Genomic DNA, 23,835 nt, shown 5'->3' with positions numbered 1-23,835 from the left:
CATTAAGGAACGGTCCATTTTTGAAGCAGGATGTGGTATATTGTGTCCTGTTTAAGAAAACAGTCCTTATCTTTGAGGGATGTCTACTGAAATATATACAGGTGGGAGATGTGCTGTCGGGGTTTGCTTCCAAGTCGCCCTGTTCGGGGGGAGAGGTGCAGCCTACACGGATGTGGGAGTGTTTGTAGTGAATGAATAGGTGGGGGACACATAGGGTCTCAGTACTCTTCTTCCTGCTTCTCTCTATTTGGCCAAACTTCTGATCCAATCCATGCTGGTGGGAGTGAAAATCAGTAAACTGCTTTGGGGAGTGACTGTTCTGATTTAACAGAGCTGATACCATGCAGGGCCAGCAACTCCTCTTGGAGAGACAGCCCCCATCGATACCCAGTGCAGTGTAATTTGTGGAGGAGAAAAGCCAGCAGCAGCTTACGTGCCTGTCACGTCAAGAGGGCTGGGTTGTGCATGTGGGGGACAGTCATGTAACGAAATAGCACATGGCCCTTGTAATGAATGCCCTAGAGGTGTGTGCACAGAGGAGTTGAGTCCCAATAACACACTATGGGATGAAAAAGGCATTTACAGTAAATACTTGCACCATATGCACTAACTTCTACTTTTATGGAGATAAAATTATGCAGCAAAGATGCAAAAACTTGGACAAGATGTCCACACACCAGTTTCAGGGAAGCGTTTACTCTGGGGAGGGAAGAGAAGGGAAAGGAAGGGAAGGGAAGGGAAGAGCATACTGGGCTGACCTTCATCCTCCATGTCTATTTGTGACGTTTACGGCAAAATGTGACCATGTGCCACATGTGACGTGTGTTGTTTTCTCTCCTCAATGTGGTTGAGGTATTTAATACTTTCAAAAGGCAAAAAATATCAGTGCTTTATAACACATTAAAAAATAATTTTCAGATAAAATGATCCAAAAGATATGTTACAAAAAACCTACAGTGTGATAAAACTGAAGAAAAGCTGCCCTCAGGAATCTCCTTGCCCTAGAGCTGGAAACACTTTCTCAAGGTTTCTTTTCATTTGCGTCTGTTTTAAAAAAGAGAATTCCTGTTAGAATAAGATCCTCTCATTTGGGGTAAATTAATAAATATATCCTCATAAAAATCAACTTAAGCATGAAAAGGCTCAAGTTACATTGGAGCTTCCTGTCTCTTCACATTGCCTGCATCAGTCAGCTATTGCTGCAATGATACTGCATAACAAATACCCCCAACTCATTGACTCCAACTCCTAGTTTCTTGCCTGGGGCAGCTCTGCTTGTGTCTGGAGGTGGCTGTGCTCCACAGGCCTCACCCTGGGGCTCAGGCAAGGGGGTCAGAGGCCCCTGGGTATTGCAGGCTGTTCCCAGAAAGCAGACCCTGGGTGGAGTCTGGTGAGCACTGTGCTTTTCAAATCGTGTCCTTGGGGTAAACAGCTGAGAAAGGAGAGGAAGGGAACAGGACTTGACAGAGGGAGAGTCCAGCTAGGGGGCAGGCCGACCCCACCAGGAGTAGCTAGAGGGGCCCCTGAGTTGGGCCAAGGGGGCTGGACCCTTAACCCCCCACCCCCATTATTAGTCACTGGACGTGGGGGCCTGGGAAGGGGTGTGACCATTGGGGAAGTATGGTGGTCACCTGGGGGTGGCAGTGTTGCTGGGGGCCGTGTTTGCTGACTCACGGCCTCAGGGAGAGAGTGCCCGGCTGTGGGGAGGCCGGGCCTCTGGTCCCTTCCCTTCGGCCTCGTTCACCTACGCGGTCATTTCCAGACCAGGATTTTGGGGAGAAAATAGTGCAAGGACTTGAATTATTGGACATTTAAGTGAAGACACTCCTGTAGGCCATCTGTACGGGTGGAGGGTGACAGGGCTGCAGATGGGCTGGGTCCTAGGAGCCACCCCCCGGGGTCCCCGGCACAGAGCCAGCGAGGATGAGAGCACACGGCAGAAACCACAGGTGGGAGGGAAAGTAATGCTTTTTATTTACACCACAAGAGTGACAAGTCGTATGATGAGGTACAAACACTGGACTCCGGGTGAAGTGGAGTCGGCCGTCAGGGGAGGACACCTCAGTCGGTGAAAATCCACCCACAGAGAAGGAAACAAGGATGAGAAAACCAAGAACAAAACCTCCAACTCCACTGAGCAAAGGAAAGAACCACTGGGAGGTCCAGACAATCAGAGAACTGATAAGTTACAGATGAGACGGGTCTCTGCTACCAGCGCGGCGCCTGCATTAGCGCGAACAGGCGTCGGGTGGGACAGGAAGTCGTCACCACTGCGTTTTCCACGACACCGTGAGGAGCTCTTGGGTGAATAGGGCCAACCCCCTCCTGTAGACATAGGGTGACATGCTTGTCACTCTCGTAAATTGGAAAATAGCGCCTCCACTGTGGAGCACACACACCAAAACAACAACAAAAACAAACAGAAACTGTCTGCTTTCTTTTTCCTTCAACAGGAGGCTTTTAATCATGTCAAAGACAGAGTGAGCTGAGCTGGGAAAGCTCTGCTTCGTTACAAGGAAGAAATGGTTTCCTCTCGATGCAAAGTACGATTTGAAACCACAGTGCAGCACAGTTCACGACTGCTGAGTTTAAAGTGAAATCTTAGCCATACGTGATCTAAAAGTCAGGAAAAGTCGGCACAGCTGTGCGGAAACGGCCGCTGGGGCCTCGGGTTCCCCAGCAGAACCGACGGCCACCAGGGCTGGGGGTCGGGGAGCGGCGCTCGCCTTGCCCTGAGCAAGGAGAGAAGGGAAGAAACCAAACAGAACAAATCCCTCTAAATCAACCCGAGGGAGACAGGCAGTTCACTTTGAATTCTGCGTAGTTTCCCTAAAACACTGTTTCCACATAAATACAATAAACTCTATTATTGGTATGTCACAAGTGCTAGATAAACTTTTTTCTTAATATGACAAATGTTTAAGTAGTCCTTTTTATTTTTCTTACATTAAAAAGTACAATTTCTTAAGAATAAGTTCAATAAGATGCAAACGTTCCCCCCTCCCTCCCTCTCCTTCAAGGTTTTGTTTCGTTTTACAGAAAAATTCCCATCTTTTGTGTCTGCAAATGTCATGGGAGGGGAACAAAAAGGCATTTCTCTTCTTCCCCAAGCTGCCGCGTTTGGCGTGCAAAATCCGTATACGATATAAAGACATGCCGCTCGTAACAGCCCATGCAACCTCGGTGTAGGAAACTTAAAAAAATATATTCATATGTATTTATATATATATTTATATATGTATCAATACCCATAAAACACGTGGGCCAAAAGTCTACAAAAAGAAGAATGGAATGAACGCATGGCTGTGACCAGGAGAGAAGGAATGTTCTGATCGAAAATTAAAAACAAGGAATTCCATTGCAATGCTGCAAAAATCAGACCAGTACAAAACGGTCCTTCCTCTGGAAACAAACTTTGAAAAGAAGTAAAGAAAAACCCAAACACTTTGACAAAGTGGCCCTTCAGAACCGGAGGGGCGGCCAGTCCCAGGGGCTCGGACGGCCGCCTGCTGGTGGGGCTTGGGCGCCGCGTGGCGCAGCTGGAAGGCCCAAAGGCAGGGTGACACCACGAGTCCCGGGGCATCACGGGGTTTCCCGCAAAGGGATATAAAGTGCTCACTTGCTGACCCCCGGCCAGTGCCCCCAAGGCCTCTGCAAAGGAACAAAAAGGCCAGAGGTCCAGGGACCACAGAGGGAAGGTGTGAGGGGCCCTCCCTGAGGCGGTGGGCCTGCGGGCACCCCAGGTGGGCCCTCCGCCATCTGCCCTGGACGGCTGGCCGTCAAGAAGGCCTGTGTCTTTAAAGAAAAGAAAAGGCTACACGGTACTGCTTTAAGCACGCCTGTGAAGCTGGAGTGAGCTGACAAATGACAACGTTCCCCCTACCGGGCCTTCTGCAGAGGAAGTCTCTGTTGAATGAGATTAGAAGTAAATCCCCCCAAAGATAACTTGGCCACCAGGGTCCGTGTTACCCACCACCTGTAAAGAATGCCAGATGAGGTGTTCCTCCCCAGGAGCCACGGCTGGCGGGAAGTGGGCAGGCAGCGGGGGGGGCGGGGGGTCCCCGCAGTAAAAGGGGGCCGAGAAGGCCAGAAAAGCCGGCCGGCTGGGCCCTGCCACCGCTGTGGCCGCTGGGTGGACCCAGCTGCCCGCACACTCCAGCACCCCTGCCAGCTTGGGCCTCAGGGCAAAAGGCCAGGAGGGGAGAACGCCAGACGTGTCCCAAGGCCTTCCTGTCCCGCTCTCCACCACCATCCCAAGTCTGACCACCAGCAGCCGGTGGTGACCAAGCCAGTCCAAGGAGCTGGATTCTCTTGGTCCAAGTCCGGCTGCGTCAGAGTCTCTTTCAGAAGCTACCCTGTAAACGTTGCCAAACTTGAGACTTGGCTGGGGGCCCCCGGCTGCGGGCAAGCTGTTCTGCACTCCCTCGACTCAGAACCTGACGTACACTTTGGAATGACACTTGGTGGCTTCAGGTGCTGGAAAATAAGTTACCAGTAAAAAGTGACTTTCAGTTACTGTCAAAGAGAAAAAGAGCAGAGGCTGGCCGTCCCGGTCAGGAGTCTGCCGTCCCTGCGGGCCCAGGCTCCCTGCAGCCACAGGCTCCGAGCTCCAGGCCTCCCGGCCGGGGCCCCACCATGCGGCTGCAGCGGAAGAACCCAGAGTGGGTGCCGGGCCCCCCCAGCCCCACACGTTGCGGACATGCTTACAAGGTCTTTGGAAAAGTGAAATGAAAATTCTATCCTGACCACGTGGTCAGAGAAGTTTAAACAAAAGCTTTGAGAATGCTGATGGCCCATGGTGTCTGGCAAGCCCCCCCAAGTCAGCGCTGCGATGACTCCCGCCCCCTCCCGGGCCCACAATGCGCAGACGGCAAGAAGGGCCCTGCACTCGATGTCCAGCCGAGGGACGGGACCAGGGGAGCAGACCTCAGACCCTGCTGCACATTTGGTGCTCACTCTGAAAATAAACTCTGTGCTCACTGTACAAAAATAAACAGAATGAAAATAATAAAGAAAGAAAACACCTTCCAAAGTTAAAAAAAAATGTACAAGCAAAAATTCAGAAAGGAAGAAGTTTAGATGTTATTACCATTCAGAAAACCACTAAATGGTGAGAAAAAATGTAAAATTCACAAAACAATGCTTATTCAGGATCTTTTTGTGAAAAATTCATACAAAATCAACAGCAAATTTATATTCTTTGCTATAAAAACTCATTAGGTACACATGTGCATGGAGGCTTGGAGTGGGAAGGGGCTGGGTCAGAAAATAATTAAAATGAAAGTACAATCTTGCAGGGTAGTTGCCCCGTGGCGAATGTGTGATTGAAAGCTCTCCAATCTGGAGTTCAGAAATACATGAGCTTCAAACTAGATCCCTTTCCATAAGCACCTTGATAGCTAATTCACAAGTCGTTCATTCGCCAGGGACCTTTACAATTTGCATTTATTATATATATATACTTTTTCTATAAATGCATTATAAATATTTTATCAAGAATTCATAAGAATCAAGTTTCTTAGCTTGGAATACATTGGAATATATATTATACATATATATATTTATTTATACCTAAAATTTAAGCAATACTTCATGCTACTTGCTTTTAATAAAAAGCATTCCGATCGTAACACTGAAAGTGTGCCTAGGACATGCTTCACAACCAAATGGAGATGCTCAATTGTTATATGATGTACGAGAAAAGAACACTTTGGATTCATTTAAAATTTGTTGGACTTCAAAACCCCCAACAGTATTTGCCACTTTTTTGGAACTACCTCCATTTTTCAACAGCAATAAAGTGAAACAGGGTGGCAGGACCTCAGCCCTCCGGAGCTGCTGGCCACGGCCGGGCTGCTCGCGGAGGGCCCGGCCAGCACGCACCGGCCTCTGGTCCCACCGGCCACAGGGAACTGTCCCACCGACTCCTGCTGTTTATTTTTTCTTAAGGCATTGTTCCTCAGACTTCAGAAAACCCAGCCACAAAAATCCATCAGAGCAATAAAAAGAAAGGCACAAACGCGCGTCTTCCACCGGCTTTGAGAAACCGAAGCCAGCTCCCGCGGGCTCACGTTTCTGTCTCGTCCAGTTTCTCTCCTTAAACGCTCGCCCACTCTGTGCCCCACCCCACTGTGCACCGCGGTGTTCGGAGGCCGGCCAGGGCCATGGCGACTTTCTCTTCAAAAGAAATAAGCTACAGGATGAGTTGAGTGGTTTACACGGAGACTGTGGAATTGTGGGGAATCACCAAACCGTAAGCACCAGTTTTAATCAAGTTTGCTTTGTGTCGTGAGAGCTTTGATTTCCATTTTCTTTTTCTCGTGTCGGCTAGATCAGCAGCTCTGCCCCGAGCCACCACAGGCTTCCTTCCTCTGCGGCTTCCCTGGGGAGCCCAGAGCGCCTGTTTCCGCGTGTCCCTGTGTCCGCGCGTCCCGGCGTCTGTCCGGGTCCTGGCAGGCAGAGGGCCGCCCGCTGCCGCCGGCCCCGCCGCACCTGCGGGCTCGGAGAAGCCGTGGCAGGACGCAGGGCGACAGCAACTTTTCTCGGCGGAGCTTCAAGACGGAGACAAACGAACAAGAGAACCGCAGCCTCGGGCGCACCTACAGGGGGGGCTCCTCTTCCATGGGCTCCTCGTCGGGCCTGTGGGGCAGCCCCGGGGAGGGGGAGGGGGAGGGGGGAGGGGGAGGGGGAGGGGGGAGGGGGAAGGGAGGGGGAAGGGAGGGGGAGGGGGAGGGAGGTGGAGGGGGAGGGGGGAGGGGAGGGGGGAGGGGGAAGGGAGGGGGAGGGGGAGGGGGAAGGGAGGGGAAGGGAGGGGGAGGGGAGGGGAAGGGAGGGGGAGGGGAGGGGGGAGGGGAAGGGGAGGGGGGAGGGGGAGGGGAGGGGGGAGGGGGAGGGGAGGGGGAAGGGAGGGGGAGGGGAGGGGGAAGGGAGGGGGGAGGGGAGGGGAGGGGGAGGGGGAGGGGTGCAGGTGCATGGCAGCGGAGGAGAGAAGAGCAGACCGTGCGTGGGCGGAGATCCCCACCCATGAGGACTGCTGCCACTCCGCTGCCCCGCCCTCGACTCCTAGCTACCCCTGCCACGGTAAGTGTTCTGGGTCCAGACGCCCTTCGAGTGTTTCTGAGGGTCTTGCGCTCTGGAGAGAGGTGGCCATGCCGTCCGGTCCTGGACTAGGGTGGGGACACCTGCCCGCCCTCCCTCCTTCCCTCCCGGCCCTGCTGAGCTTGGCAGGGCCTACGGGGAGAAACCACGTGCATCTGATGGCGCCCAGGAGCAAAGACCTGGGGGGTCCGCAGACCACGTCAGCGCTCACGACAGGGCGGTGCCCACGCTCACCTCTTCTCGGGGGCCTTCACGCCCACAGACAGCGAGGCCATGGCAGTGACAGTCTCGGCCTCTTCGTTCTCGCACTTCTGGGCCTCAACCAGAGAGTAGCCGGCGGTGGAGGCGAGCCTCTGCAGGGAGCGCCAGTACTGGCCTGCGGGAGGGCACGGTTACTCGCTTACGGGGCCGGCCAGCAGCCTCCGCGCCGAGGGGCTCAAGCAGAACCCGTCACTCTCTCCAGAGACGGAAGCCAGGGAATCACCTGGTTACAAACCCACAGAGGCTGGGGCTCTTCGGAAAAGCTTCTGCGTGGCCCGCAGACCCAAGCCCTCCAGAGGCAGCACGTCTGGGATGGGGGCGGCCTCCCAGGAGGGCCCCTCCCTCGGGGTGCCGTGGGGCACTTCCCAACTCCCACCTGGAGCCACCGAGATGACGGGGGCGGGGGCGCAGTGCTGGGAGGGCCGGGGGGTCCAGGCAGCCTCTCCCCCCATCGGGGAGGCTGGGGGGGAATGACCCCGAGGCCCGGAGCTTGAGGCCGCAGCAGGGAAACCCTGGCTTCCACCCACCCACACGGACAGTCTGATGACTGGGTCACCCTGAAGACCCAGGACAAGCAGCTGTGTGATGCGGGCAGGGCAGGAGTCCCTGCTGTGCGCCGGCCTCCTGGGCCCCCAGGCCGGCTGGGAAGGGGGCTGCACCCGGGGCTGGGTCTCTGCAGGCTGAGCGTCTCTGAGCTATGGGGTGGGATCCTCTGGTCCAGGGGTAGGGGGCCAGACCCGAGGACACAGTCTCACACGCAAGGCCCAGCCCTGCCAGCTGGGGACCCAGAGCAAGTGACCTCACAGACTCCTTGAGCCTCAGTTCTTTCACCCCCTAAAGCGGAGCCGATGACGTGACTGTAGCAGGTTGTGGGGAAATGAATGGGGGTAAAACGAAGAGTCTCTGCCAGCTCGTTGCCTTCTAGCTGAACGCAAGTCCCTGTCATGTCGGCCTGGGGAAGCAGCTGGCAGTGAGACAGAAGGCCAGGGGTGGGAGATGGGGCGACGGAGTCCTCCCTCCTCCCTTGGGTCTCTCCCCCAGGAGGGTCTCCCAGCTGAGCACCGGACCAGGCCACTTACTGTGGATTTCAATGACCTTCTCCATCGACCGGACAGCGTTCGCATTGGGTCTCTGCTGTAAAACCTTTTCTGGGAGAGGATCAAGCTGGAGAAAAAAAGAAGAATACATACTGAATTAATATCAGTATAATCCCCGTGTGTGTTAAGATGGGATGTCCAGAGTCAGCGTCTTTCTAAAGTGTACTTGCTACTGAGCAAACAAAACAGCTTTAAGAAGCCAAATGTGGTTTTGGCATTTATTATAGAAATTTTTTACAAAAATAGATTCATTTTCCTTAAGGTATTTTTCTTAGGAGGCTATCAGGTATATTTGTGGGTTCCTCTGTGAGCAGAACGACGGATGGTGTCCACAAGTGCCTGGTACAGAAAGGCAGCAACTTGGCCTCCACTGTTGATACCACAGCATAACATCAGGGGATGCATTATTACTTTTTGGAAATATCAGTTTCATATCCCCTATAAATAAGGGTTTTCCTAATAGTGCTTGAATATCCCCCATTCAGGGTTTTCTTCCAATAATGGGGAAAAAGGTAAGCGGAAGGGAGCGCGCAGCATCTCAGCGAGGGAACCTAGGCTCTGCGTTCCTCCGCAAGTCCCGCAGCAGATGTTGGCAGAAGGCACGCACGCGCCCGCCCATCAGCAGCCACAGAACCGCCCAAAACGTGGGATGAAATAGCTCACAAATACGGGAACAGTGTGAACAACCAGACAAGCCTACAAAACTGGGGGAGACCTGCTGGGTTCTGGGACAAAGCTGGGAATGCCCGGGGAGGTCAGATAACGGGGGACAGGTCCTGGGTTGTGCACGCCTGGCCGTGATGACCACCGCCCCGCCAAGGATGAGTGGACAAAGCGGGCGCGCACGGACCACAGGCCCCACCAGCGCTCGAGGGACGCGTGTATCCCCAAGCCAGGCCGCCAGTTAGCACTGCCAGTTCACTTCTAGGAAGCATGGATTCCCAATCACAAGAATCACAAGACACACAAGTAAGCGAGCATGAACTTGGGTCAGGAAGAACAGACAAGGTCTCTAATACCTCTCTCCAATAAAAGGAACCAGGCTCCTTGGAGAAATGGCTTGCTCCAGGGCTGGGGTGGGGAAGATGCAGGGTGAGCCTGGAGCATCCTGAACGCAGAGGGTAGGGAAGGGCGCGCTCAAAGACAAAACAGCGGGCGTGTCAAAGGGACACACGCGGGGCCAAGGGGAAATGAAGTACGTACAGGTATTGAATTATATCTCAGAATGTAAAATTAATATCCACTAGTCCATACTGGCGTGATAAGTGACTGAGTAAACAAATAAACAGTGAGAAGAGATGCATCTTCCTTAAGAGGGATTCCAAATAACTTATGTGCACACCCTGTCTCTGCGAGGTGGAGCCTGCCACCTGCCACCCTGCCCCCCCCGTCCGAGCTGAGCTGTGTGATGTCCATCGAAGAGTCCACGTGGGAAGAGGAAACACGGAAGCTCGCTGCAGATGCCTGACCAGCACACTCTAACTCAGCGCCCACGTCAGCTCCAGCGGAGGTGAACCACATGCACGGCACCACGTGGATGGGAAGGGCGCCCGACCACGGGGTCTTCCTCCTCCAGCCCCTCGCTCCAGTCCAGTCATGAGGGAGAGAATCAGACGTTCTACAGAACACCTGGCCAGCCTGCCTCCAAACAGAGGCCAGCCTGCCTCCAAGAATAACAGAAGATTGAGAAACTGTCATGGCCCAGAGGGGACTAAGGAGAAGGACCCTGAAACAGAAAAAGGGGAAAATGAGTGAAAGCTTCCTCCGTCCTGGAGTTCACTCAACGGCAACATGCCAGGGTTGGGTTCTCAGCTGTGAGAAACGCCCCATGCTGAGTAAGACCGCAATACCAGACGGAATTATTTGAGGGTCTGCAGGGACACGTGTGCAGCTCTGCAACTTCCCTGTAAGTCTGAAAGTATCCCCAAGTGGAAATTTTTTTAAAAAAATGAAGATTTAGATCCTCCAAGACTTTAATTATTGAAATGATCAGCTTTAAACTATAAAGTAAGCATGTTTAATATATTAAAAATAAAAATAAGATACTACTGAATGGTGAAAGGACCAGAGATCACTGAAACTGAAACGGAATATTTGAGAGAAAGCCAAATGGAACTTCTAGAAATGAAAACATAATTTCCTAGAAATGAGGAACACAGTGAGACGAGCTGGAGAGAAAACTGGTAACCTGGAAGCAACAGCTGAAGAAATGAGCCTGAACGCAGCCCAGAGACAAGGGACAGAGGAGGTCAACGTCCCCACGAGACTGGGGGGTGGGTAACGGACGGTGCCGACGGCCGAGGATTTTCCGTGACTAATAGAGGCATCATCCTCAGTTGCACGTAAAACACAGACGGTTGGACAGGACGTGACACATGACAATGGAATCCAGCCTTACGCTATTTGCCAAAGGACATACCTGGGACATTGGAAGAAGGCTAAAAACCACACATCAGGCACACCCGATAAAGAGGGGCCGGTGCAGTACCTCACGTGTTTGGTACAACACACTTAAGGAAAAAAAACACAACCGGACATAAAGAAGGTCACTACACGATGATAAAAATGTCAACGCATCAAAAGGATACAATGATTTAAAATTTGTATATATTTAGTAAAACTGCTTTCAAATGTATGACGTGAAAATGGACAGAACTAAAAGGAGAGACGGATAAACGTACCATCCTAGTAGGAGATTCTGACACGTCTTTCTTAGATCACGCAGACAAGCGGACAAAAATCAATAGGGAAAACCAAAACATGAACAGCACAGTTAGCAAGGGTGGTTTCGTGGGAATAAATGGAACACTCTGTAAAGCAGACGGGGGACACGTCACTGCAAACGGATGTGGACGCGTCTACACAGACTGACCACGTACTAGCCCACGAATCAAGTCTCCACAAAGGACACCTGCCACCCAGACCACCTTTTCTTAGCACAGTGCCATCTGTTAGATACTGAAAACAAAAAGAGAGTCACGAGCCCTATGGCTGGACATTGTAAACACACCCATCGTGGGTCAAAGAAGAAATCATAACAGAAATTATGAAATGCATAGAAATAAAAAATAATGAAAATGCCGCACATCACAGTGTGTGAGATGCAGCTAAACACGGTGCTGGGGGACATTTGTAACCTTCAAGGTACATATTGGAAAACAAGACTGAGAACTAAGAACTGAATTTAAGAAATGAGCACAAGAACAGAACAGCCCCAGAGAAAGAAGATAAGAAAATACACAGAAAGGGGCAGAAAGACATTTTGAAAGAAAAAAAGATACTGTAGCTGAAAGCTGATTCTTTGAAATGACTAATTAAATCGACAAGCTCTGGCAGGGCGGATCAGGAATACTAAAGAGGGGCACAATAACACACTAGGATAAGAAGCACCACAACTACAGGAATAGCAGAGATGAAAGACAGTGAGAGAACGATATTAATTCTGCCAATGATTCTGAAAACGTGGCTGATGTGGAAAAAATTCCCGGTAAAGTGTAACTTTCCAAAATTAATTCAAGAAGGGATCAAAAATGACGAAATCAGCCACTTAAAATTTTCATCCACAGGAGACCCGTAGCCCAGGAGAGCCCTCCCAGTCAAGGGACAGATTATTCTGATCCTACACTCACTCTTCCAGAGAAGAGAAAAAGAGGGGACTCCCAACCTCCACGGGTCCACCTGCCCATCCATCCACCCATCCATCCATCCCTCCATCCAATTCCTCCCCCCAAGAATAAATTGGAAAAAGATGGTCTAATAGAAAAATGGGCAAAAGACACAAAGAGAAAGGCTGGGTGGTCAAGAGACACGTGAAAAGGTGCTTGGCCTCCAGGGCATGAGGACGCGATCCTCTACAACATCTGGTGCCGTGCCACCCTGAAGACTGGCAGGGATCAAACGTGAGACACCGTGTCGCTGAGGGTCGTCCCCCACTGCTGAGGGCCCGCAGGACAAAGACCCTGATGCCACCTTGTAAACGTGGGACCCACCCCTCCCTCCACCAGGATCTGCCTCAGAGATGCAGCTGCCCTCCTGTCCCAGGAGACTGCACGGGCGTGACTCTCAGACAACCCGGTGAGTCCGGGGCCAGAGATTCAGCAATGGAGCCTCCTGCTGTGCCCACTGGCGGGCAGCCCCGTGAAGACGGGAGTGTCCCCGAGTGCCCTGGCCACCCGAGGCTTAGGGTGAAGAGGGGCAGAGCCCAGGCCCCTCACGGGCACGGAGCTGGAGCAGAAAACACACCATTTAGGTTTGGGGTCCTCACTGCAACATAACTTGCTGTGTCCTGACTGTTATGGCCCAACTCTAAGAGTCTGCTAGAATTTTAGTTTTATCACTTTTAAGAAAAAACAATTCTTTAAAAAGTAACTCATTCCAAAAATCACCTATCACTTCGAGGCAGAGGGGTGTGTCAGAGCGTGGCACCAGGAATTTTCTCACATTTAAACCCAGGTCCTGCTGTTCCCCGTCCCGGGCGGGGGGGATCCCCACGGCTCATGTCCCCAGCAGAACCCACACGCGGCTGGCGGCTGGCCCTCCTCCCAGCACCCTCTGCCACGATCACGTCCAGCGAGCACCTCGAGCCCACGTCTGCCCCCTCGCGTTTCCACGGCGGCCCCTTGTCTCCAGCCGGCCCCGGGGCTTCGCACGCTCCCAGCCTTGACTTACAACAAAACGTCCGGGAAGCAGGGAGAATTCACATCTCAAAATATCAAAATCCCCTACTGCCTGGGATTTTATTCTTTCATTTAATAGATATTACTGAGCAGCCCGGTAAGAACCAACAGGGAACAAAACAGACAAACCTCCCCCCAGCCTCACAGAGCGTCTTTCTAGTGGGAAACACAGAGCAGGGTCCTGGGTCTGCGGGGCGGGCGGGGGTGGGTGGCGATGCTCATGCAGGGGCCCGAGTGGAGACGGCAGGGAAGGGGTGGGGAGAGGAGGTCAGGCGCGCTGAGCGGGGTGGGGGCCGCAGAGTGACGCGGAGCAGAGAGGCGGGCAGCTTGCGGGGAGCTCTGAAGGACAGAGAGGCGTCCAGCAGCCCCAGGTGGAGAGCAAACAGGTGGCCGCAGCCCTGCTCGGCCAGAAGGAGCTGGTGGGAAGTCTGGTCCAGGCCGCGTGAGCTCAGAGAGCCGGGCCGTGTGCCCTCGCACGCCCGCCGTTGTCTGGAAGGCGCCAAGCTGGGGAACCTTCGCAGGCCTCCCCTGGGAGAGAAGAGGGGGCCGGCTGTGGACAACGTCGTGTCCCGAGCGACAGACAGGGAGCCCTCAGCCGCCCTGTGGCACGTGTACCTCGTGTGCTGGACGTCAGAACCAAACTGGAAAGGAGGCGTATCCTAAGCTCAACCTTTAAGAAGCCGGCCTTAAAGGTGGCACCCCTCCCGGTCCGAGCTCCAGGGCGAGAAAGCCCTGCACCCTTGGATCAGACACAGCCTGGGGCTGCGCTGGTCGTAGCAGGTGTGGAGGTGGCTTCCTGCTCTGTAGTTTACAAGGGCCCACACCGCAAGTGGGAAGAATCTCGAGGTTACAGCACCAAAGAAAACAGTCCTTAGGATATCCTGGAGGAAGCTAGGCCAGAGTTTGTGTTTTTCAGAATACATAGAACTCCACTTTGCTGGGAGTATCTGGGCCGGCCAGGAAACTGTGAGATGATGTAGGCCCAGGCCCCTGTCCTCAGGTGCACACGCCCCCTCGCCCCCTCAGAGCCCCTCGGGGCAGCCACACAGCCGCCGTCCCAGCCCAGCAGTAACCTTCCCGCATCTCACAGCCCCGCTCCAGGTTCAGGCCCCCGGCCACTCCAGCAGGTGCCCCTGCCCTCCTTTCTTCTTAAGGAGACAGAAGATGTCTAGCAGGGCCCCCTGTAGCTCTCCAGCTGACCCACACCCACTGCCCGCAGGCCGGCTCTGCTGACCTGCTCTCCTCTGTGTCCGCGGACCCTCCGGACAGACGCACCTGCAAACTCTCTCCCACGTGAGAGTCAGAGCAGACGGGACCTGTGGGCCGTCCCTACCTGCGCGCCCGCATCTCCCCTCCTCTCTGTGGCCGTTTCCGCGGTCTCACCAGGGCTGTTGCCCAAGGTCCGTTTCCGGTCCTCCTCTTCCGCCCCAGTCCTCTGCCCTCAGCCTCAGTCCCAGCCTTCCTGCTGGCTCCCCTCGGGAGCGGCCGGGGGCCCCGCCTGCTCACTCCCTGTGGCTTCAGTGACCGCCAGCTGCCCACCAGCCCGAGCTCTCCCGTGGGCACTCAGGAAGCACAGCGCCAGCCGGGGCCCAGCGGTGACACCCTCCCCCTAGAGGCGCCCGCCTTGGGGTTCCCGCAGGGCTGGGAGGTGGGTCCGGTGCCCGTCTGCCGGTTCAGGCTCCACGGCCTTGGCACTTTGAACTGCATCTGGTGACACTGCCAGACTTGGCAATTATCTGGGACCAGTCGGCATCATGTTCTCACAGCCCTTCTAGTGAAACTGCAAAGGCTTATGGAACTGGTCAGGTTGGTTCTCAACACAGTGTTTAAACAGCAAAAATAAACCATAAGGGGCTAAAGGTCGTGACTCCTTTCAATAAGAGGTGAAAGGACTGAGACTCAGCGGACAGTGGAGGGCGTGCGCCCAGGACGACATCCCCAGGGCTCGGGAGGCAGGTTCAGGCCCCTCCCCCCAGCTCCTCTGTCCCTGCAGGGGGGCTGCGGTGAGGCGGGCACCCCTCCCGGTGGGGGGGGCCCTCGCCTGCAGAGGGCGCAGGGCAGCTTCTCAAGGGGCGAGGGCCCGTCCTGTGGGAGAGGCAGGGGAGCCAACCAGGGGACAGGCGGCCCACACCCCCGATGCAGCGCAGGCTCTGGCTGGGAAACGCGACTGGCGTGGTGGGCGGCCTGCTCCGCCGTCACACTCCGGGGAAGCCGCTGGGTGCCACGGCCGACTTAGTCTAGTGACCAAACGTTCACGACACTTTCCGAGATGCGTCAGCCCTGCCCCCATAGCTGAGGGGGTCACAGGCCCGGGTTCCCTCCCCCACTGCAGAGAACATCCTCTGTGTCCTTGCACTGACCTCCGGCCAGCCCACTGCTGGCCCGAGGTCAGTCTCACTGGTATTTTTGTCACTGCTGAAATCCTCTTGAAAGAGAACAAGGCATTAAAAAAAAACCAAAAACAACCACAAGGGCCACTGTGAACACAGGAGTTTCCTGATGCCCAAGCCCCATAGTGAGAGCCTGGCCGTCAGCGCTGGACAAGTGGGGACATGGGCCGGAGCTCAGCGGCCCTGGGAGCTGCCCTGCTGCTGGGCCGGGCAGTCAGCGCCTCACCCCTACTCCCCGTGACCGTGATGGCCAGCCCCCTGTGGGCACGGCTCCCTCGACTTTTAAGGACAGGGGCTCGGGCCCAGCTTCTGAACATTGGTGAGCTCGGGTCTGGGAGACTAGGCGGAGAGGGGAGGCGGCTCACTGCCCTCACCTGGCCACGCACCTGGGCCCTGCACCTGGGCCCATGCACCCCACAGGCGGCCACTGGGTGAGGTGTGCGCCAGTGAGCTGGAGCGAATGAGGGAGGAGAAGCCTGGCGGGCTGGAGGCAGACCATGGGCTCCGCGGGCCCCGTCTACTACGCAGCTACTGCTGCCGCCCTCCGCACCCTCACAGAGCATGATGACGTGACAAAGGAGAGACATTCCTGCGTGAAAGCCTCTTCCCCAAGGCTGCGGGTCACCTGGCCCCCCGTAACCTTCTCCACTGATCATGAACTTGGGCTGAATGAAAGGGTGGCATTTATCCCTGAAAAGCCACACGATTAAACAGAGAACTGGCCCCAAAGAAACCTCCCCTTGGGGGTGACATGAAACGGCAGAAGTGACTACCCACCTGCCCAGGGCCCCTCCCTGGGCCCTGCCCAGCGGGCTCCCCGCAGGTCTGCAAGCACCACGCACTTTGAGTAAGTGACATTTCACTGTCACTGTCACCGAGGGTTGCAAATGGCTTGAAGCTCAAACTATCCAACACAGTGACTCTGGGAGCAAGGCCGACCTTCAGCCCCAGCCCCGCAGGGGCCCCTCTGCTGTCCCCCCACGGGCGGCCGGCTCCGGGTGTGGGCGCGCCCAGCACAGGCCGCCGTCCGCAGCTGGCTGCCCCGTTATCAGCATCATCAAAGGCCGCGGGGCAGAGGGGTGAAGCGCCGTCCAACTTCCCGGCATTAAAGATTTTTAAGAGACCTTGATAAAACTAGTGCGTCCTGCTTTTTGATGTGTTTCAGTAAAAGAACATTTTCTTGCTAGAAGTGCAGGAACAGGCCTAGTTGAAAGCCGGGTTCTCTATTGTTATTTTAAAATAACTGGCTCTAAAAATCAAAAGGCTTCAGGATGGTTTGAATATATAAACCAGTTGCCTTCTACTGGTAAAATTTACGGGGGAGATTGCTTTAAACGACGAGAGGGAAGGTGAAAAGCCGTGGACGCTTTGGGAAGCAAACGGGTATTTGCTGGGGAATATTCACGCGTGTGGCTAACCAGCCGACCGGGAAGGAGAGATGCCACCAGGACCCTGGATCCAGGACCTGTGACTTAGGTTAAAATGAACACCATCCATGACACACAAAGGTCGTCAGGGGAAAACGGAGCCATCCCGGGTGCCCGCCCACCGGAGCCCACTGCCCACACCCCCGTTGCCAGCCAGCGGCCTGTCCTAGTGGACGGCCAGGGAGCCCGTGAGCTCCGGCCCATGTCCCCACTTGTCCAGCGCTGACGGCCGGGCTCTCACTATGGGGCTTGGGCATCAGGAAACTCCTGTGTTCACAGCGCTTGGATCTTGTGGTTGGTTGTCTGTTTGTTTTTTTAATGCCTTGTCCTCTTTCATCGTGAGGCCAGGCTGTGGACAGCCACGGGCAGGTGGCCGCACAGGCAGTGCCTCACAGGGAGCCGGGCCTGCGACTCTGGCCGCGGGTCCTACTCTCGGCCTCCGTGCCGGGGGTCCAGCCCTCCCCGTCCGTCCCTGAGCTCGGCCATCGGCGGTGCTGTTCCAGAAAGCACACACCTGTCCTAGGGCTGGACACGGCCACCCCCACTGGGCACCAGGTAACCCTGACCCTGCTGGGAGAGCGTCCTTGCGCTTTGCGAACCTGGAGAAGCCCCGCTTCGCCTTATGGGGTGAGGGAGGTGAGTCCCAGGGGTGGCACGAGAGCAGGGCTCACAGCTGTCTCTGGGTGTCCCCGCGTGGGCCCGGAGCCCCCCACGAGGCCCTCTGTGTCTGGAGAGCTTGGGTCCCGGGTACCTCCCTGCTGCAGGCTGGGCCGGTGACCCAGGGCCCTTGGCCCGCGCTGCCCGAACACCAGCGGCTCTCTCCTTGGACCTTCACGGTGACACCACAGCACGCAGCAAGAGAAAGCCACGCCGTGGGCGGGCGGGCGGGAACCTCCCAGGCTCCTTTGATGGGGTCAGGAGGTTGGTATATGACCCCACGTCCAAAGGCCGTGGATGGATTTAAAGTTTCAGGAAGAGCACATTTCTGAAATTCAAGGTGGAACCTACAAATCAGGCCCGTCACGAACTTCAGGTTCCCAGCAGCAACCCCGGCAGCACCTCGCCCGCCCTGTCCTGTCTCCCCGCGGCTGGGAGGCTTCCTCCACCAGGAGTACCGGTGGGCGTGAGAAGCCCCGGCCGGACCGCACGGCGCTCTGGGCTGGAATGCTCCCAGTGGCCCGTCCCCCCTCGAACCCTGAGAAGTGCTCCCTCCTGGTCCAGACCCGACACCCTGAGCCCGGGCCGTCAGGCCACAGCGCAGAGCCCAGCCCTGGGCGTCTCCCGAGGGTCAGAGCAGCAGGAGAGCCACAGTGAATCGGGGCCCCAGGCCCCGGCCCCCGAGATGGCGTGGTGACTCCTCCCCCAGAACTTGCCTTAGAACACCCCAGAGACCCGGCCGTCCACGAGCAGGACACCAGTGAAGGCGTTCTCCCCGTAACCCACACGTGAAGCTGAGTGCCTTTGAAAGGCAGATCCTGAACCGTCTTCCCAAGAGAAACGGGTTCTGCCTTTGAAACGGGTTCTGCCTTTGAAACGGGTCCTGCCTTTCTCCCCACCTCCTTCCGGCCACAACTGGATGGTCTGGTCAGGCGGGTGACAGTCCTCCTAGGTGTGGGCGGCAGAGAGCACGAACACCGCGGGGACAGCTGAGCAGAGCAGCCCCGGCCCTGAGCCGCGTGGGCCCCGAGCCGCCGTCTCCTGTTCTCCTACCTCGTTTCCCAGCAAAGCAGAGACGCAGGCTTCCGAGGCGTCGCAAATGGCTGTGAGGTCGTGGCCCCCCTCCAGCGCCAGAACGATCCGGCCGCCAGCCAAGCCCATCAGCTGCTTCGTCAGGTACCCGAAACCTGCAAGGGAAACGGGATCCAAGTCGAGGGCAAGGCCGGGCCGTGGCGCCGGCACCTGGCAGTGGATCAAAGCGTCCAGGAGTGCATCCCATCCCAAGCGTCCAGGAGTGCATCCCATCCCATCCCATCACGCTGCAGAGGCCCAGGGGCTGGCAGGCGGACACGCCTGACGGAAGCCAGGCCGGGCTGTAATCCTTTCATTGAAGAATTTGGGCTCGGGATTCTTTCTGATCTCCTTGGGAATAGGAATTACAGTTTCGGAGCTTTGATTTCACGATGCCGCAAACCATCCCGTTTGGGGGCGGGGAGGACCCCGGGGGGAGCCCCTCCTCTCTCTCCTGCTGGAACCGCGGAGGCCAGGAGGCGAGAGCAGAGCAGGCAGCTGCTAGGCACGGCCACGTCCACCCCGGAGCCCGGGGGCTTCTGGGCAGCCGACATGCCAGCACACGCGTGTGAGTGAGCGCCAGCTCTCACATCAGCACCACGTGAGCCCCTCCAGGGCTCTCGCACATCCGTGTCTGGGACACCTGGCTTTCATCGATAGCCGCAGTCCTTCCACCGCACCCACGTCATCCTCCCCCGGCAGAAAACGCCCGATGGGTAACGATATTACCACCCTCGGCCAGAACAGTCCGACGTTTACTAGGGAGCCAGGGAGAACGAGGCTGCGGGACTAGCCCCGTCACAGGCTGGCCGGCGGCAGAGCGGGCCCGACGTCGGGCTCTGCTCCCTGGTACTTCTGCCCTCGGCCCGGTCACCTTGTCAGCCCCTCGCCCCCCCACCCCCGGGAGGTGGACTCTGAGAGGCTGCCCTTTGTTTCCGTCGTTCTCCTCCACGGACCCACGCTCTCCCCGTGCGGGGTGAGGGACAGGCTCTCCTTCACCATCTGCACTGACGGCCAGCACAGGGCTCCCCGGGCCTCGCGTGAGTCACCAGCGCCGCGTCTAGGAGCCCCGGAAGAGCCCCAGGCACCTGGACCACTGCGACACCCGGGGGCCGGGCAGTGTGGCCGGCAGGGGCGGAGCTTTCATTTCTTCACAATTTGCTGTGACGGAGCAGAAGCAGAGGCCCTCCTCCCCTCCGACTCCGAAGTAAACGGGCTGCCGGCTACGTCCGTCTTCCCGGGTTTGAGGGTCTCCCTTCCCACCCCCCCCACCCCACGTGGGAGGACAGGTCTCTCGGGAGCGCTGTGGACCCGGCCGCCGGCTGACAGCGCCAGCACGCGGGCCCCGCGCCGGCGGGCTGTACAACCTCACGCCAGCACGACCTCTGCGCAGAGCCCCCCGCGGCGGCTTCCCGGGCTACGTGGGCTGTTCACCCCGCGTTCTGTGGGGGCGCCTGCGTCGTGCTTTTGGTGAGATGTAACATGGAGTTTCCTTCCGCTGCCACTAAAGAGGAAGCCTGGCGTGCCCAGCGCCTCTGACGTCCGATCCCCAAAACACCAGCACCCCCCGCCCCATGCTCTTGGTCACCCGCAAACCCGACTTACATTTGGCGGAGAGGTTGTAGCCTCCGAGGGGCGTGGGGTGGCCCTCCACGGCGTCGAAGCCCGACGACACCAGCACCACATCTGGGGCAAACTCGTTGGCGATCGGCATGACCACAGTTCTGCAAAGGGCGGGAGGAGGTGACACAGCGTCAGCCGAGGACGCAGCTGGGGAGGGGACTGGACGGCCACCAAGGCCAGCCGTCAGGGCCTCGAGGTCACCGCCCAGCACCGGGGACGCAGGGCTGCGTGGCTGAGCGGGGGCTCTCCTTCCACTGCCCCCTCCCCCCCACCAGGCCACACCGCGGCTACGGACGACTGACCAAAGACCCACTGCTCGTGGGCCAGGGGGACGTGTTAGGCTAATTAAAAGAAATCTAACACAGAATCTCTAAAGGGAAAACCGATGACCAAACTTAAGAGGACTGACCGATTAGAAATCTAAACACAGAGAAGCTCAGCGGTTAAGTTACATTCGGGAAACAAGCGGAAGGGTCTACCTGAAAGGCGGGGGGGAAAGCGTTGTTAACACGATGCCCCTGCGCCCCCAGCTCGCAGCCTAACTGCACCGGCTCGTTCTGTAAATCACGCTTTGGCTGAGACTGGAGAGACCCACGGCAAGTCAAGCGCTCGTGTCTGTGCCCTGAGCCGGCTTCACTGCGTCTGGAAAACCATCCCTGACTTCCCGTCTCCTTCCTGCCCCATGCGGGTGGGGTGGGCAGGTCACAGCGCGGGGCCTGGGCTCCAGGGCAGGCCAAGCAGGGGCCACGTGGCTGCCGGCGCTGGCAGCCTCTGTCGACTCGGCCCCCCATCCCTGGCCGGAGGAGCCTGGGCGTCGCACTGCGTGTCGGAAAGCCCTGCCTGCTGCCCTGAGCCACTGCACAGAGGGGCCGCCCTCGTCCCGCAGCTTCCCCGGCACGTGAGCCCAGCTCGTCACCTCTGAGGCCCCCTCCCACCCCAGGTCTTCAGAGGCCCGCGTGGGAGGGCGTCAGCGCACTGGGCACGGCTGACGGCCCCCCGCCACGTGCCGAACTCCAGAGAGCGCCACGGCCACAGGGTGCGAGGCGGCCCGTGAAGGCTCCCACGGGTTCTTGTTCAGCTTTTACTAAGGGGTGAGGCTGCCACTTACGCTGGCCAAGTCAACCCCAGAGGACAACTTTGACCGAAGAAACAAAATGCTCAAAAGACTGAATGTTTCTCCATCCAGGAAGTATTCTGAATGCAACCTTGTTGAGGAATTGCTCTGATTTCAGGTGGTGGAAGGGCCGAGAGCCCCAGAGAGCCACACACAGGTGAAAACCCAGCCGTCCTTCTCTGCAGGATCCGTGGTGCGGAGCCAGGACGCCCCGGCCCGGCTCCAGGGACCATGCACCACCTGGTGCTGGGAGACCCCAGGGGCACCTCCCACGGAGCGTCTGTCCTGCGGTGGGTCAGGCGCTGGTCGAGTCTCTGCCATGAAGACCCGCACCGACCGCACGCCTGGCACTTCGCCAACCAGGAAACCCGCCTCCGGAGCGAGGGAGCCACGGACCAGGTGGGCCTTTCGGCATCTCCCTGCTTTTATGTTTCTTTCTTCTGAGGCTGCACCCAGTTCAGTTTCCTCCGGAACTGTCTCTGCACAGCCGATAAAAGCAGCTTCAAAGGACCCAGGCTCTGTGCCTCAGGGACCACACCCCGCTTTGGGGGCCCAGGGACACGGCGTGTGACTCTAGACCAGGGGCTGGAAAGCGTTCCTGCCAAGACCTAGAGAGTATTTCCGTCTTTGGGCCACGTGGTCTCAACACCACCCTTGTCACGGGAAAGCAGCCTCACATGATGCGTGAGCACATCGCCGTGGCTGTGTTCCAATAAAACTTTACTTAAAAAACACATGCTGGGTGGCTGAGAGTCCGCCTGCCGATGCAGGGGACACGGGTTCGTGCCCCGGTCCGGGAAGATCCCACATGCCGCAGGGCGGCTGGGCCCGTGAGCCATGGCCACTGAGCCTGCACATCCGGAGCCTGTGCTCTGCAACGGGAGAGGCCACAACAGTGAGAGGCCCGCGTACCGCAAAAACAAAAACAAAAACCACATGCTGGGACTCGGCCCATGGGCCGCAGTTTGCCAACCTCGCTCCAGACTCCTGTCATTACAACTCTGGTAAAGTTCTACCACGCATGACAACAGCCCCAGCTTTTAATGTTTCTCTGTGCCACTGGGACGCTGTCACAAACGTTCCCAGAATCTGTAAACACAAAGTAGAGAAGAGCGCTGTCTTTTAAACACAGCATCTGGGTCAGAGCAGGCCTGGAGTACGTGTTAACAATCCTGCCACGGGGGCCAGAAGTGGGGAAATTCCTGGTCCAGGCAGGGAGGAGGGAGAGAATGCCTCGGGGATCCAGGAAGAACTGTCCTCTTTCATCTCCACGCCCAGCAGATGCGGTCTGTCTTCCCAAAGGTACAGGCCACCGTCCGCCCGTGAGGACCTGGCGGGGCTCTTCCACAAGGACCTCCATCATTCCAGGGAGGCTGGTTTTCACTTATTTTAATGAAGTTCTCGTCACATAAACTTTGTCTTCAGGCCAGAGACCAGTTTCAGCCGTGGTCTCGGTATGGATTTTAAAGCCAAGACCGTTTTTCAATGAAAACCGCAGACATATCAATGCAGACACCAGCTCATTCACCAGGAGCTCCGGCAGCCGTTTTGAAGCAAGTTCACATTGGGGGGGCTTTAGTTCTCTGCTTTGAAGTATCGCTGAGCTATTGCATTTCTAATCCCCCCACAAAATTAAAAAAACAGCCCTGTTAGAATCATCATTAAAGGAAGTTAATACCAAGAGGGTCTCTGGTGTCTGTGCTTGGTGTGTGGCTTCACCCCAAAGCCAATCATAACGAATTGTAAAGCACAGTTGATCCCACGTGTGGGTGTGTGGTAGGGTGTGTGTGTGTGTGTGTGTGTGTGTGTGTGTGTGTGTGTGTGTGTGTGTGTGTGTGTGTGTGTGTGTGTGTGTGTGTGTGTGTGTGTGTGTGTGTGTGTGTGTGTGTGTATGTGTACACACATGCTCACTGCATTTTCCTGATTTGGGACCCTCTAGGTTGTAATCCCAAACACTTGCTAAAGTAAGAAAATCTGAAATGGTGCTGTATGCCAGGCGTGTGCCGAGTGGGTCTCCAGCACTGATTTGCAGTGAGCCCTGAGCCCCGACAAATGTCACCTCCCTTCGACGGGACTTGGCCTCCTTGCAGGTGAGAAGAGGGCTGACGGCGGCCCTCCGGACAATCCCACCGGCCTGCCTTCTAAACCCTGCAGCACCGCCCCACCCAGGACCCTCGAGCCGGAGGGAAGCTGAAAGCGCACCCCAATGACTAGGCTCTGCAGAAGAAAAGGGAAACTGGCCTTACATTTTATTTCTAGAATGACATTCTAAGGGACAGCTTAGCCTGAAAATAATAAGATGTGAGTATTTGCTGGAGGCCTTCTCTCAAACCACTGCTTTAAGGTGAGTGTGTCCATGGGGTCCCCTGTGGCCTTCTGCAGGGCAACCGAGGGCAGAGAGGGGTGGGCTGGGAGCTTCCC

At 56.5% G+C, this 23,835-nt stretch overlaps 1 protein-coding gene across 5 annotated transcripts in view; it reads right to left on the bottom strand.

Annotated features, from left to right (window-relative positions):
• Positions 1 to 1,950: 1,950 nt before the first annotated feature.
• The window catches only part of HDAC4 (histone deacetylase 4), a 244,201-nt gene continuing 222,316 nt past the window's right edge, over positions 1,951 to 23,835 (bottom strand). For all 5 annotated transcript variants that reach the window (XM_060151668.1, XM_060151671.1, XM_060151670.1 and 2 more), the window contains 5 exons: positions 20,283 to 20,401; positions 18,660 to 18,793; positions 8,439 to 8,523; positions 7,333 to 7,474; positions 1,951 to 6,639 (listed from right to left, as the gene is read on the bottom strand). In XM_060151668.1, the coding sequence (XP_060007651.1) occupies positions 6,600 to 6,639; positions 7,333 to 7,474; positions 8,439 to 8,523; positions 18,660 to 18,793; positions 20,283 to 20,401 (520 nt within the window). In that variant the 3' untranslated portion in view covers positions 1,951 to 6,599. The remainder of the gene's footprint in view (positions 6,640 to 7,332; positions 7,475 to 8,438; positions 8,524 to 18,659; positions 18,794 to 20,282; positions 20,402 to 23,835) is intronic.

Source organism: Lagenorhynchus albirostris, chromosome 6 (genome assembly GCF_949774975.1).
Source record: "Lagenorhynchus albirostris chromosome 6, mLagAlb1.1, whole genome shotgun sequence".
In the NCBI taxonomy this organism is placed as follows: domain Eukaryota; kingdom Metazoa; phylum Chordata; class Mammalia; order Artiodactyla; family Delphinidae; genus Lagenorhynchus; species Lagenorhynchus albirostris.
The sequence above is the reverse complement of the archived record's forward strand: the minus strand, read 5'-3'. Positions and strand labels throughout refer to the sequence as shown.